Source organism: Phyllostomus discolor, chromosome 6 (genome assembly GCF_004126475.2).
Source record: "Phyllostomus discolor isolate MPI-MPIP mPhyDis1 chromosome 6, mPhyDis1.pri.v3, whole genome shotgun sequence".
In the NCBI taxonomy this organism is placed as follows: Eukaryota; Metazoa; Chordata; class Mammalia; order Chiroptera; family Phyllostomidae; genus Phyllostomus; species Phyllostomus discolor.
The window spans coordinates 132,922,693-132,938,406 of NC_040908.2; the positions used below are offsets into that span (position 1 = coordinate 132,922,693).

General features: G+C 34.2%; 1 protein-coding gene across 2 annotated transcripts in view; it reads left to right on the forward strand.

Moving 5' to 3' along the window:
* Nucleotides 1-15,714, forward strand: part of PDE3B (phosphodiesterase 3B) — a 160,166-nt gene that overhangs the window by 121,671 nt on the left and 22,781 nt on the right. For both annotated transcript variants that reach the window (XM_036029067.1, XM_028514287.2), the window contains exons 6-11: nucleotides 1,768-1,978; nucleotides 2,757-2,833; nucleotides 8,661-8,812; nucleotides 9,577-9,714; nucleotides 10,613-10,724; nucleotides 12,813-12,926. In XM_036029067.1, coding sequence (XP_035884960.1) covers nucleotides 1,768-1,978; nucleotides 2,757-2,833; nucleotides 8,661-8,812; nucleotides 9,577-9,714; nucleotides 10,613-10,724; nucleotides 12,813-12,926 — 804 coding nt within the window. The remainder of the gene's footprint in view (nucleotides 1-1,767; nucleotides 1,979-2,756; nucleotides 2,834-8,660; nucleotides 8,813-9,576; nucleotides 9,715-10,612; nucleotides 10,725-12,812; nucleotides 12,927-15,714) is intronic.

Genomic DNA, 15,714 nt, shown 5'->3' on the forward strand with positions numbered 1-15,714 from the left:
AAGTAGCACCAGAAGGGCCTGATTTGATTGTAGGTATCAGGGGAGTGACTGAACACTGGCAGAGTGGAGCAAGCAGCATTGTTCCCTCTTGAACCCCTCCCCCACGTACAGCATCACAACGCAGCAACGTGGGTTGCCCTGCCCTGGTGAAACCTAAGACTCCACCCCTTACTATGTAACAGGTATCCTGGGACCCCCCCCCCAAAAAAAAAGGCCCAAATGAAAGAATAGATCAAAGCTCCAGAAAAAATTCTATTAAGTGGCAAACAGATAGCCAACCTATCAGATCCACAGTTCAAAACACTGGTAATCAGGATGCTCACAGAATTGGTTGAATATGATTGCAAATTAGATGAAAAAATGAAGGCTATGCTACGTGAAATAAAGGAAAATGTACAGGGAACCAACAGTGACGGGAAGGAAACTAGGGCTCAAATCAACAGTGTGGACCAGAAGGAAGAAACATTCAACAACAACAGAAAGAAGAATCAAGAATTCAAAAAAAAAAAAAAAAATGAGAGGCTTAGGAACCTCCAGGACATCTTTAAATGTTCCAACATCCAAATCATAAGGGTGCCAGAAGGAGAAGAGGAAGAGCAAGAAATTGAAAACTTACTTGTAAACATGATGAAGGAGAATTTTCCCAATCTGGCAAATGAAATAGACTTTCAGGAAGTCCAGGAAGCTAAAAGAGTCCCAAAGAAGTTGGACCCAAGGATGAACACACCAAGGCACATACATCATAATTACATTAGCCAAGATTAAAGATAGGGAGAGAATCTTAAAAGCAGCAAGAGAAAAGGAGACAGTTACTTACAAAGGAGTTTCCATCAGACTATCAGCTGATTTATCAAAAGAAACCTTGCAGGCAACAAAGGGCCAGAAAGAAGTATTCCAGGTCATGAAAGGCAAGGACCTACATCCAAGATTGCTCTATCCAGTAAAGCTTTCATTTAGAATGGAAGGGCAGATAAAATGCTTCCCAGATAAAGTCAAGTTAAAGGAGTTCTTCATCACCAAGCCCTTATTCTATGAAATGTTAAAGACACTGACACCTAAGAAAAAGAAGATAAAATATATCAATAGTAAAATGACAACAAACTTAGTTATTAACAACTTAACCTAAAATATAAACAAAAACAAACTAAGCAAACAACTAGAACAGGAACAGAACCACAGAAATGGAGATCACATGGAGGGTTATGAGTGGGGGAGGGGAAAGTGGGGGGAGGAGGTACAGGGAATAAGTAGCATAAATGGTAGGTAGAAAATAGACAGGAGGAGGTTAAGAATAGCATAGGAAATATAGAAGCCAAAGACCTTATATCTATGACCCATGGACATGAACTAAGGGGGGGAATACATGTGGAAGAGGGTGTGCAGGGAGGAGGGGAATAAAGGGGGTAAAATGGGACAATCCTGTAATAGCAAAATCAATAAAAGATACTTAAAAATTATTAAAAGAATTAGGAAGATTTGTGCCACATAATATGTACATTTTAGTTATACTCAGTATTCATCTATAATGTGCTATCCTGCTACAACGTATTTCACAGTCACAGATGATGACAAATATGGCTTATATTTATGTTCTGCTTCAATTCCTAGAATGTCTTCAAGATAACTTCATCTAGAAATTTGTTCTATCACTTAATTGTAAATACTTTGCCTTCTTTAAATGAAAATGCTCCTTATAAATACACACATATAAACAATAAACATACATAATTGATTTATATATATCTTTCCTCTCTTTTAACTTTTAAGGTGTTTTACCCAGCCTGAGTCCTGTGAATTCTCCTGGCCATGGACCAGTGTCTGCTGGCTCTCTAGCTAATCGATCACCTATAGAATTTCCTGGTACCGCTGATTTTCTTGCTAAGCCAAGTGTTATTTTACACAGATCTCTGGGCAATGCACCCACCTCACCAGATTTTTATCAGCAACTTAAAAATTCTGGTAGTAATTTATGTAACAGGTAAGTTTTCCAAATGTTTATTTGTTTTACAATATAGGTTACTTAAAGTGTTACTAATATTCTAGTTCTATTTAATAACTAGATGATGAAATAAGACTATATTCTCTTATTCATCTAGAAGTGTTTATTCCAACTGTTTTTCATTTCAGTGCTATCACTCATTTTCCAATTAAATGATATCCATCTGAAGTAAAATACAGTGGTACTCTATGCATCATATCACATCCTATCAGTAAATGTATGAGAATAATTTTAGTGTATACTACATTAGTGTCTGTTTGTAACACTCAGTTCACATGGTGTGTATTCTCGTTTCTGCTTAGATACTAAGTGTTTATCTTAGACATCAGTGTTGACTTTCAAAATAGATTCCTTTCTTCAGGATCACACAGTTGCTTTCTAGGGTAAAGCCTATTGAAGCCATAGAGAGATTGGACTTTTAGAATGTGATGCACTTGGGACCTTGGTTAAAAGTTAAGATTTGCCTGGGATGATGTGCCTCAGTTGGTTAGAGTGTTGTTCTGTAACTGAAGGGTTGCAGATTTCATTCCTAGTCAAGGGCACGTACCTAGGTTGGGGGTTTGATCCCTGGTACAGGCATGTATGGGAGTCACACAGTCGATGTTTCTCTCTCACATCTCTCTACAAGCAATGAAAAAAATGTCAAGGGAGGAAAAAATTAAGCAGATTTTCTCATTGTATTTAGATTTTAAAATTTTGCCCCATTTATTATATGTACATGTTTATTTATGTGTGTATGTGTGTTTTATTCTATAAGCTGCGGACATCAAATACTGAAATATGTTTCAACGTCTGAATCAGTGTCTGGTACAGACTGCCACAATGGAAAATCAGGTGAGATATAAGAGTAGCCATATGTGTTTAAGAGCAGTTTTTTACATTATTTTTTAGGATGAATAAATAAGTTTAACTTCAATTTATCCATCTTAAACTGGAAGATTATAGTGTTTTTACTTCAGAGCGGTGTTATTAGGAACAAAGTATACATAATAGATGATAAAAGCTTTTTAAAAATTATATTTATTGATTGCTTTTAGAGAGAGAGGGGAAGTATAGGGGAGGGAGGGAAGGAGACACAGAGAAATTGATTTGTTTTCTCGCTAATATGCATTCATTGGTTGATTTCTTGTATGTGCCCTGACTGGGGTTCCAATCCACAACCTTGGCATATGGCGACAATGCTCTAACCAATTGAGCTACCCTGCCAGGGCGTGAAATTTTTTTGAAGAGTAAAAATGTACTGTACAAATGAATGTAATAAGAGGTTATTGCTTTGGCTCACAAATAGTGAACTTAAATGTATTAATGTTGAAATTTATATTATACAATCTAAGGCTAAAAGGTTTGCGTAATTTTTTTTATGGAGCAGAGAAGAATTGTTTTAAAATTTAATTATATCATTCTGAAACATTGTATATGATCAAATACGAATATTGTTGGTGATAAAATTACAGTAGTTTTATAACTTTAAACAATTGATGACCAAGCTTCCAGTAGTAAATGGTTAACTAGCACCAACATTCCTCCTGAAGGTAGGTAGAAAAACTGTACAAATTATTAACCAAAAGATCTGCCTGACGCCATTGAAGAACTAATAAGCTTCTCAGAAACACCACTAGAAGATCTGGAGGAGGATAGATATCTAAGAAAGTTAGGAGTTAGGGGCTACCAAATGGGTATTTGCCAGAGGAGCCAGTGATGGACAAAATGAGCAGTCCTTTTAGTAGCTTCATGGGACTAGAGAGACAGATTGAAGTTGAAGGCTTGCCATGGTAGGGAAAACTTGGCAAATTCTGCAGCACTGCACCCCGGGAAAATGAAAGTAAGCTAGAAATAGGTAGGCTCTTTAAGGATTATAGGCTCATAGGAATCCCTTTACATACCACAAAATTCATTGTTTTAAAGCATGCAATTTAATAGTTTTTGGTTTTTACACTTTAAAGAGGGGTGATTACAGCAGGGACAGAGGTGAGTGGAGGTGGAAGAGGGTGTAGGGGGAATAAATAGTAGTGGAAAAAATAAAATAAAGGTGACTTAGAGTGAAAATAAACCTAATTCTTCAAAAATTTTTTTCAAAAAGCCTTCCAAAAAAAAAAAAAGAAAAGAAAAAATTTTCCAGTTTATTCTGTAAGACCAGTAATACCTGGATACTGTAACCAAAGGCATTGTGGGAAAACTACAGACATTATCTCTTATGTGTACACGTGAAAATCCTTAACAAAATACTAGCAGACTGAGTCCAGCAACATATAAAACAGTCACACCATGATGAAGGTATCTTTATCCCAGAAACACAAGGTAGTTTAATATCAGAAAATAAATCAATGTAATATACCACATTAATAGAGTAAAGGGAAAAAAACACATGATCTCAACTGATGCATAAAAACCATGGCAAAAATAAGCACTATTTCATGATAAAAACACTCAAAATAGTAATAACAGTAAGATGAAGGGCATCTTTGAAAAACACACTGCTAATATCATCCTTAATGGAGAAAGACTCCCTAGCCACAGATCACATGATCTTTAAGTAGAAAATCACAAATATACACACACTACTAGAACCAATAAACAAGTTTAGCAAAGTCACAAGATCAGTGTACAAAATAATTTGCACACTGATAATTTGTATTTCTGTATACTAGCAATGAACAGTTGTACATTGAAATTAAGAAAAACATTTTTATTCAAGTAGTATCAAAAAGAAAGTAGAATTTAACAAAAGTGAGAGATTTATAAATTTACATGAAAATATAAATGACCTATATGCCAAGTCACTTTGGAAAAAGAACAAATTTGCAAGACTGATATTACCTGAATTTGAATTTTATTATAAAGCCACAGTAATTAAGACAGTGTGATACTGGCATAAAGATGAGCCTGTATGTAGGTCAATGGAACAAAGAAGTGTGAGTTCAAAAATAAATTCTTGCATGTAAGGTGAATTGATTTTGGACATGGATGCCAATACAATTCAAAAGAAAAAGGATAGCTTTTCATTTCATTTCAACAAATGGGGCCAGGAGAATTGGATAACCATTTGTCAAAAAAAAATTTTTGAATGTTTACTTTACCATATACACAAAAATTAACACAAAAAGATTATAGACCTAAATGTAAGAGTTAAAATCATGTAACTTCTGGAAGAAAATATAGGACAGTCTTTGTGACCTTGGGTTGAGTAAAGCATTCCTAGATACAATACCAAAAAGCACAATCCATGAAAGAAAAAAATAACAAATTGGGTTTTAGCAAAATTAAAACCTTTTGCACTTTGAAAAAATCAGGCTTGACCCCGTCTGGCGTAGCTCAGTGGATTGAGCACGGGCTGCAAACCCAAGTGTCACAGGTTCGATTCCCAGACAGGGTACATGCCTGGGTTATAGGCCATGACCCCCAGCAACCACACGTTGATGTTTCTCTCTCTCTATCTCCCTCCCTTCCCTCTCTAAAAATAAATAAATAAAATTTAAAAACAACAACAATAAAAACAAACCCCCCTTTAAAAAAAATCCAAAAGGTTACAGGTTTGATTCCCAGCTGGGGCATGTTCAGGAGGCAACCATTGATGTTTCCTCACAGTGATGTCTGTCCCCCCCTCCCCCCCCCGCCCCCCCCCCCCCCCCCCACACACAACATATCCTCTGGTGAGGATTACAAAAATTTTGGCAAAAAAGGAAGGACAAATGGTGGTAGAAGGAGACTTGACTTGGGTGGTGAACACTCAGTACAAATTCAGATGATAAAGAATTGTACCACCTGAAACCTATGGTTTTAACCAGTGTCACCCTCATAAAATCAGTTTTAAAAATGGGGAAAAATGGGCAAAAGATTTTAGATAATTTGGTGAAAACCATTTGGTGAAAGATATAAACAAATGGATATGAAACACATAAAAAGATGATCATTAGTCATTAGGTAAATGCAAATTAACACATTGTTTGCGGGTAGTTTTTATCACGCTCTACTACCAGTTAACATAAAATGTATTAACACTACCATGAGATACCAGTACACTCAAACTAGAATAGTTACAATAAAGACAGACAATGCCGAGTATTGGCAAGGATGCAGAGAAATTAGAACCCCTGTGTATTGCTGATGGGAATGTAAAATGACATAGCCACTTCAACATTTTCAGTTTTGTAAATGGTACATATGAATTTATCATTATCACCCAGCAATACCACAGCTAAGAATTTACCCAAGAGAAAAACATGAGCCCTCAGAGACAGGATTGTGAATGCTTATGACATCATTATTCATAATAATGGAAAACTGGAAATTTCCCAAATGTCTATGAGCATGTAAATGGCAAAATATCATGAGGTGTATACTTACAATGGAATTTTATTTAGCAATTAAATGAACTTCTAATACATGCTGCTTTAGGGAAGACTGTCAGAAAAGGCATATTTATAGAAAAAAATCATAACAGTTATTGCCTAGGGTGAAGTAGCCACTAACTATAAATAGACATGTAGGTACTTTTTGGAGGAGATGAGAATATTTTAAAATGGAATTGTCATAATAGTCACACAACTGTTAAGTTTACTGAAATTAAGTATACATTTACAATGGGGGATTTTGTGGCATGTAATTACACTCAATAAAGTTTTAAAAAATAATGTATTAATTCTCATATTTTGGATGGACTCTTATTGACTCTTCTCAGCTGGGAGATTTTCACTTGCAGGCTGTCGTGTGATTACAGATATTGGCAAGTGACAGTCATCTGAAGGATTGATTGGGCCGAATTTCCGAGGTGAATTAGTCAGTCATGTTTCTGTTGGCTCTTGACCAGTCCATCTAACTATGCCCTCTTGATGGGCTTCTTCCAACATGTTGGCTGGATCCCAAGAGAGGAGGAAGTGGAAACTGCCAATTTAGTGAATGGTTCCACCCAGAACACACCCAGTGTCACTTCTGCTGTATTTCTGTTAATCAGAGCAGTCATGCAGCCTGTCCACTTTGAGGGGGTTGGGAAATAAATGCTCTCTCGATGGAAGAGTGACAAGAAAACATTTCTAAAGAGTACATGCGGGACAAGAGATAGCATTGTGGACTTCTTTGGAAAAGAAATTGCTACCTTTATTTCAACTGCTTTTATTGTCTGTAAGATACAGTTATTAGAAGTTTAAGTCATTAAAAAGTACCTCAAATATCAACAATTTTTAAATTGATGGCTGTTTTAGAATATATTATTGTAGTTACTACCTTAACTAAGAAGAGTTGAATATTCTGTATTTCGTTTCTTAAAATAAATGTCTTTCATTTGGAAAAAATGTTTTCCAAAGGATAGTATTTTCCAATCGTCATCAGTTTATGACATTTTAGTATATTTAGTATGTTAGGTTCAGATTTGACTAACATTTACTGATCAACTAGTAAGACAGGTGTTATTAGTTATTATTTCCTTAACAAAGGAAAAAACTTGCCATTGTTAAGTACAAAAATCAGGATTTGAATCTAGTTCTTCTGAAACTCAACTCCCATGAATACACAACTTAACATACGTGGGCAATCAGCACACAGATCAATCCATACTACCAGCACCTCAGAACTCCCTGCAAACACCTTTCCAGGTTTATCCCCCAAAGACAGTATTCTTCCTATCTTTCAGTATTCATTCATCTATATGAGTTTTGATATTTTTTTGAACTTTTCATAAAGAATTACATAGTATTTATGTTGTAACTGATTTCCTTACTCAACATTGTATTTTTAAGAATCATACATATTATATTGTTGCATGTGATTATAGTTCTTTTTGTTCTGTATTGTTCAATTGTATGAGTACAACAGTTTATTTATTCTGCTGTTAAGTTTTGGGTTTCTTGTTCAGAATATTATAAATAGAATGAGTAGGAATATTTTTTCTTACATTTGAATGACTATTATTTAGCCACCAATGCTGCTTTCCTTTTCCATGTAATTTGGGGAAAGAATATTATTAATCAATCACATTGGTAGAAAAGTAATTTATATTCATGAGACTGTTTTAATATTTTTTTTACCTAGATGTTATACTCTTGTAACTTGCTTCAAATGGCATATTTTTTAATTTTTTCAATTACAGTTTAAAATCAGTATTTTCTTAATCCTCATCTGGGGATATATGTACTGATGAGAGACAGACAGACAGACCAGACATACATCAATGTGAGAGAAGCATCAATGGGTTACTTTCCCTATGTGCTTGGACCGGAGTTTGAATCTGCAACCATTTAGTGGGACAATGCTCCAACCAGCTGAGCCACTTGCCAGGGCTGGATATGGGTTTTGAGCTTTAGATGTGCCTTAATCTCATTTTTATATCTAATATTCAAACAATTTCAAATTGTTTACATTAAATTGGTAAAAAAGTTTCTATCAAGAGACTTTTTCTGTTCTCACTTTTATAAAGAATATCCACTCATCTTTTTTCATCCATGAGTTGATATCAGGTGAAATGTCTGTACTACCCATGTGCAAGGTACGTGGGCCATGTAGTCCAGCAAGATAAAAAATAATGGTGTAATTAATTTTTTGGTGTCATTAATTTAGATTGAATGCCAGTATGGTTTACTTTATCTGAATATTTTTGCAAATAATTTTTCTTATAAAACTGTCCATATAGGGCAAGTTTTATTCTTGTTTATTACTATTTTTTTGAAAGGTGATGAAGACAATACCATTTTCTCAAAAGAATCACTCAACCTTACAGAAGCTCAACAAGAAGTGGAAACAGACAAAAGAGACTCCAGAAAATTATTTTTGGAAGGTGATAATCACCTCACAGAAGAGGCACAGAATGAACAGCAATCAAATGTAAAGGATAAACTTATAATATGATGTTAAGATGAAATATAATATTAGTTAGTGCTTAATTAAGTTTCATTATTTTTGCCCAGAACAGGGTTTTCAATATAACGATATTTAAAAATTTTTTTACTGAGAAGTCTCTATACCACACTATAGAAAACCTTGGGTAAAAAATAATTACTTCTAAATTCATTATCCTAAAACAAGAAAGTGCATTCATTTTATAATGAACACATTTTTACTTTTATAGTAGATATTACTTTCCATGCTGATAATTTCTTTATATGTTAAGGTCCGAGGAACATGTGTATAGTCATTAAAAACAATGAAAATAATCTACTTAAATTAGAAAATTTCTTATTCTTAAAGTTCAGAGCTTTTGGAGGAAAAACTCCCATTTCTCTTGGGAAGTTAAGCTAATACTAAATGCCATATATGGATTGGAGTTTCTATTATTCTTGATACCTGTAGCTTCTAATATGAAAATGCATTTTCTATTTGTTTAGTGTTTTAGAAATATTTTTATATATAAAAGCTATGTAAAGATTTAAGAAATCTTTTGATGCTTAGAAGACATATTTATATTTATAAAAGGATAGCATTTACAAAGAAATAGTAAATGCTGATTATATCTGAGAAAACCATTGTAGCAAATAGCACTGTCCACCTTTTAATGTTCAATTTTAAGTGGTCTCATTTAGTTAGGGATTTAACAATATTTATACAGGAAAAGGTTAAGTTGGTGTGGATTTCCCCCCTTGTATCTACAGATTGAACAGGAAGCATCACAGGACCTGATTTTAATAGAAGACTGTGACTCATTAATAGAAAAGATGAGCAACTGGAATTTTCAAATTTTTGAACTTGTAGAAGAGATGGGAGAGAAATCAGGAAAGATCCTTAGTCAGGTTTGTTTCAAGTCTCCACTTTTTAAATTATAAATTTTTTTTTAATCTTTATGAAAAGCAAAATCTAAAATTGTCTAATACTGGTTTGGGCAGAAATTCAACAGTTTTAATTGAATTATTGTTTTCACACATGAAGTTTTCAGTAGAAAATTTGAAAATATATATTACAAATGAAAAGTAGTTTAATAGCTCATAATGATAGGATTTAATTTTACCAAAGTAATAAAGTTTTACTTTATATCGAATCTTCAGGTTGAAAAGGAAAAAGGTGATCTAGTTCCAACCACTGAAACTTGTGCTTCTTCTTTCACCTGCCCTCTCTGTCTTTTACTCAAAGCCAAATAGTTCATTTCTTGCTACAACCATGGAAAAATACTTCCATTTTGCAACCCAGACTCGGGGTTGTCCCTGATGCGTTTACACAACAGCATCAGATTAACCTTCCCAAAGTATCACTCTCATTAACTCCAAAGTATCTTATTTATGAAATATAAGAACATATGGATAAATTGTGTGGAAGGTATCTAATTCATCTCATTGAAGCCTTTAGGCAAAAAAACCGTGTTATATTTTTCTGACTTCTTTTAACACCTAGGACTAGAACAGATTAGAATTCGTATACCCTTCAATAAATTATGAATAAAGAGCTAAAGGGAAGAATGGAAAGAAATTTAAACTAGAATACGATATGGTAATCTTTGATTTTCATGGGCTTTAGGGTGATGTCTTCCTTTTTCATGTTTTGAAAATAATTTATTGTAGGGAAGTTTTTAATAAATTAACTTAAAGAAATATGCATGGTTAATATTCCTAAATGTAAATCACAAAAACATATTATAGTCAACTACAAATAGAAATTTTGATTTTTAAAGTGAACTTTATTTTAATTGACATTTAGGTTATGTATACCTTATTTCAAGACACTGGTTTATTGGAAGTATTTAAAATTCCCACTCTACAATTCATGAACTATTTTCGTGCATTAGAAAATGGCTATCGAGATATTCCTTGTAAGTATTAACATGCCTTATTATTTAAGTGCAAGTAAATAATACTGGTTTTAAAACTATTATTTTTCCCTTTAGATAGTTCCTAAGCACTTTTTAATTTACATGTTTGGAACAGTTTTAAATGGAGAATTTAAAAAGAAAATCTATATCCTACTACCTGAAGTTAACTGACTACTATTAACATTTTGATATATAGTCTTGAAAACTTTTTTCTTCTATATATATTTTTATGAAGTAAATCATAATACAGACACCTACTTATAATCTTTTATTTATTACATGACACACATCTTTCTAGGTTAATATTAACTAAACATCTTTTTAAATGTTTAGTAGTATTAAATCAAGTGTTTCAAGAAATTCTGGACTTTAAAATGTTTAAAATTTACCCAAAGAATTTATGTTTTTAATGGTATCCCAATTTATGAAAAATTTTTAATGGCTTTTTGATTTTATGGTAATGTGTCATTTGAATTTCATAGTACAGAAAGATAGTTTTCTTTACGTGTTGATACATTCTACACTTTCCCTTCATTTGACATATTTTGGGGAAATCAATTACATAGAGAGCAAATTATTAAATGGGCATAGCCCAATAATGAGGATGCTTAATAATTTTAATGTGAGTTATATATAATTTCCACTTATAAAGTTTACATTTTAAAAAGTGACTAAATTTTATAAATGGAATAAAGAACTACTTTCTGGAAGGGGGAATGGAAAGAAAGAGGTGGTAGGGAGTATGCACTGTCAGCTCCAATTAGGATATATTGGTTTAGAAAAGAGTATCTGGATCTGACTTTTTTAGTTTCCAAGTTTGTAAATGGGAATAACAATAGTACTTATCCTATAAGTAGTGATAAGATAATCTTTGTAAGGCATATGTTGGAATCTATGGGAGATAGTACATGGTCAATAAAAGGTGATGATTATTTATGATAATTAAGCCCCTAGTACATTGAATCATGTTCTATAGCCTTGACACAGTATTGTATCATCTGCCCATTCTACACAGTAGCTACTTATTAAAGTAATGGCTGAAGCATTGAATTTTTATTGAATGTCAGCTATGGCTACAATCATTAGATTAACGAAGGTTATCTCGTATAATCTTTGTGGGAAAGGTTGTATTATTCTCTGTTCACAGGTGAGAAGTTAAAATTCAGAAGGATCTTTTCCAAAGTCAAAATTATGAATAACAAAGCTGGGTTTTACTTATAGGTCTTGCCTTTTCACATAGTGACATTTCAGTAAACCAGCGTTTTTATTGATCATGTACTATGTATCAGACACTTATGAATCTGTTCATATACCATTTAACATTTAATCCTTATAGCAGGTCTGAGGAATAATAAGTAGCATTTTGTTTGTTTATTTGTTCGTGTGTGTGTGTGCGTGTGTGTGTGTGTGTGGTGGTCAGAGCAGAGGACGGTCAAGTATCCAGAATTTTAACTGTTCTAGGTGTCCATGTGCAAAAAATTTTGTGTTCAAACATAGATCTCCATAATTCAGACACTATTTACAAAATATTTTTAAAAGCTACAACCTTAAATACATTTTCCAATGCTTTTCAGTTAGCCCTGGTTATCATGCCTTCTCTTTGACCCCTTTATTATGTTTTCATAGTATCAGCTTTTAAAAGAACTTTTTAACACATCAAGAGGCTTTAAAAAATGGTACCTCCACCCCTTAGCCACACTTCTATCTGTGAGTCTTATCTATTTTGCTTGTTCGTTCAGTTTGTTCATTAGATTCCACACAGGAGTGAAATTGGGATCAAGCAAGAAGGAAAAAGGACTCGTGGACAACAGTGTGGTGATTGTGGAGGAGAAAGGAGTATAAGGGGGATAAATGGTCATGGAAAAATACAATTAAAAAACTGCATACAAGGAACATAAGGAAAAACAAAAAACTTTTGAGTGTAATAATAAATACTATTGTCAGAGAAAAATAACAAAAATATAATTATGGGAAATTAAGCCGTACACTTTATATATGAGGATGACTAAATATTATTATACTTCTTAAAATGTCTTTGGTAAACATAAAACTATGGTCATTTTTGTAAACCATTTCTGGTGACTTTAGATCACAATCGTATACACGCCACTGATGTCCTGCATGCAGTGTGGTATCTGACGACACGGCCGATTCCTGGCTTGCAGCAGATCCACAGTAATCACGGAACAGGAAGCGAAACAGGTACTTCCTTCTACAAATCTTTTTAATTAATAGGAATAATAAATCAAGTTATCTCATTTTGTTACCTCTCCTTTAAAAATTTTCATTAAGTAACCTTTGGTGCACAAAAAGGACTATGTAAATTTGGATGTGTAAAAATGACATGCAAATTAGGAAACCTATTACCCATTTTAAGAGCTGGGTTAAGAGTACCACTAGATCTACCAAGTCTCTTTTCTGTGTCCCACCCTGCTGATATCCCCATTGAGGTCACCATTATCCTGAATGTTATGATAATTATTTCTTCGCTTTTTTCTTTCAATTCTTGTTTTTTTGTTTTAGGTGGATCATATAAATTTAAAATATGTGATATTCCCATTGAAATGGGACATGTTTACAAGCCTCACATAAGTATTTAAGTGAATTTTAAAACTTTTAACTTTCAAATTTTGCTCCCAAAATTTGGAGTTGTTCTGTTCTTCCTAATAAGTATAATTATTTGTATGAATATAATGAATTGTAACATGCCTGACTTTTTCATCCTAATTGATAAAAGAAAGGAGAAATACTTCAATAATATGGAGATAGACAGACACACATACTGACAGAATTTGCTCAGTTACCAATGCCTGAGAAATATTACCATACTAATCAGTATGAATGTTACAGACTCAGTGACTGCTTTACATTCTTTGCACTTGAGTCTAAGTACTGCCATTACTTGATAGAATTGCCTTATGTTCATTTTTGCCTGCTATTTATATTTTACTCTTTCCTAGTGCTTTTCATTCCTTCCCGTAGTTCTGTGCTTCCATTAGAGACCATTTTCTTTAGCTCTTTTGTTTGTAGATGTCTTTATTTTGTCTTGGATGAATATTTTCATAATTCAGTACCTGTGATGATACCATTCCATTCTGACTTCCATAGTTTCTGTTGACATATTGGCCATAAGTCTTATTGCCCCTTAAAACTAATGTGTTCCTTTTCTCTTTGCTATTGATGTTTATCATTTTGACATGGACTCAAGTGATTTTCTTTGTATTCATCCTGCTTGGTGTTCAGTAACTTACTGAATATGCTTGGTGTTTATTACGCTCTCAGTTCCAAATTTTAGGGATTTGTTATAGCAATACCCCACTTCCAGTACCAAAATCTGTGTTAGGTTCCCTATTGACTCTATAACAAATCACTAGACTTATCTAGTGGCTTAAAATAATACAAATTTATTATCTTACAGTTTTAGAAGTCAAAAAGTCCAAAATAAGTCCAGTTGGGCTAAGATCAAAGTGTCAACAAGATTGTTTTCCTCCTAGAGTCTCTAATGGAGAATTCATTTCTTTGCCTCTTCCATCTGCCAGAAGCCACCTGCATCACATGGTGCAGGGCCCCCTTCTTCAAAGAAAGCAGCAGCTTAATATTCTCAAGACTCTCTCTGACCCTACCTTTTCATCCTTCTGAGACATTAGCAACATATGGGCCAGTCACAACCCTGGCTTTCTATCCAGAGTACACCTTGGTGACAGTTAATCTCCTACTGCTAGGATCTTTTGCAATTTAGATAGGTCAAGAATTTCCCAAATCATCAAGTCCTGGTTCTTTTTGGCTGAACAGTTCTCCCTCAGTCTTTCCTCTTACATTTACTACAAATAGTAAGAAACCAGGATATACATTTCTCTCTCCCTCCCTCCCCCCTCCCCCCCCCCCCCCCCCCCCCCCCCCCCTTTCTCTCCCTCTCTCCCCCTCTCTCCCTCTCTTTCCCTCTCTCTCCCTCTCTCCACTTTGCTTGGAAATCTCCTCAGCTAAATGAGTTCTTAAGTTTTGTGTTCCAAATAACTGCAGCATAGAATTCGGATAAGCTTTCTGCTACAGTATTAACAATGATCACCTTTCTCCTAGTTTCTAATAATATGTTTCTCACTTCTGTCTGAGCCCTCATGTGTCCGTAAGAACAGTTTTCTCCCACCAGTTTGTGCACAATATTTAGGTATTACCTAGTGCAATATCTGTTTCCTCTCCCACGCACCTCACTTCCTTCAGAGTTCTTACTGGCAGTGTTTTAAGTCGTCATACACAGTGTTATGGAATCTAGTGTCTGAAGAAGACAAGGCCTTGGGAAACCAAGTAGCTGATGAAATGGAAAATTACGGTGAAAACAGACTACACTAAGGAGGTGTGCTGCCTTATTCTCATTGCACTAGAGAACCAATAGAAATGATTATGCCACCAAAAGCCCAAGCAATAGAAACAAAATCAATTAAGTGGGACTACATCATAGGAAGCAATGAAAATAAAGACAACATACAGAACGGGGGAAAGTATTTGCTAACTATGTATTAGATAATATCCAAAATACATAAAGAACTCATAATTCCATAACAAAAAAATTTGATTAAAAAATGGGCAGAGAAACTAAATAGACATTTTTCTAAAGAAGACATCTAAATTGCCATCAAGAACACAAAAAGATACTGACATTGCTAATCATCAGGGAAATGCAAATCAAAACTGCAGTGACTTGGCTGGTGTGGCTCAGTGGATTGATTGCTGACCTGTGTGAACCAAAGGGTTGCTGGTTTGATTCCCAGTCAGGGCACATGCCTGGGTTGTGGGCTAGGTCCCAGGTAGGAGGCACGCAAAAGGCAACCACACATTGATGTTTCTCTCCCTCTCTTTCTCCCTCCATTCCTCTCTCTCTCTAAAAATAAATGAAACAAAATCTTAAAAAAAAAACCCTGCAATGAGATATCACCTAACACTTGTTAGGATGGTCAATATATTGTTTTCAGTCCATGTGTATGGAGTCTATTTC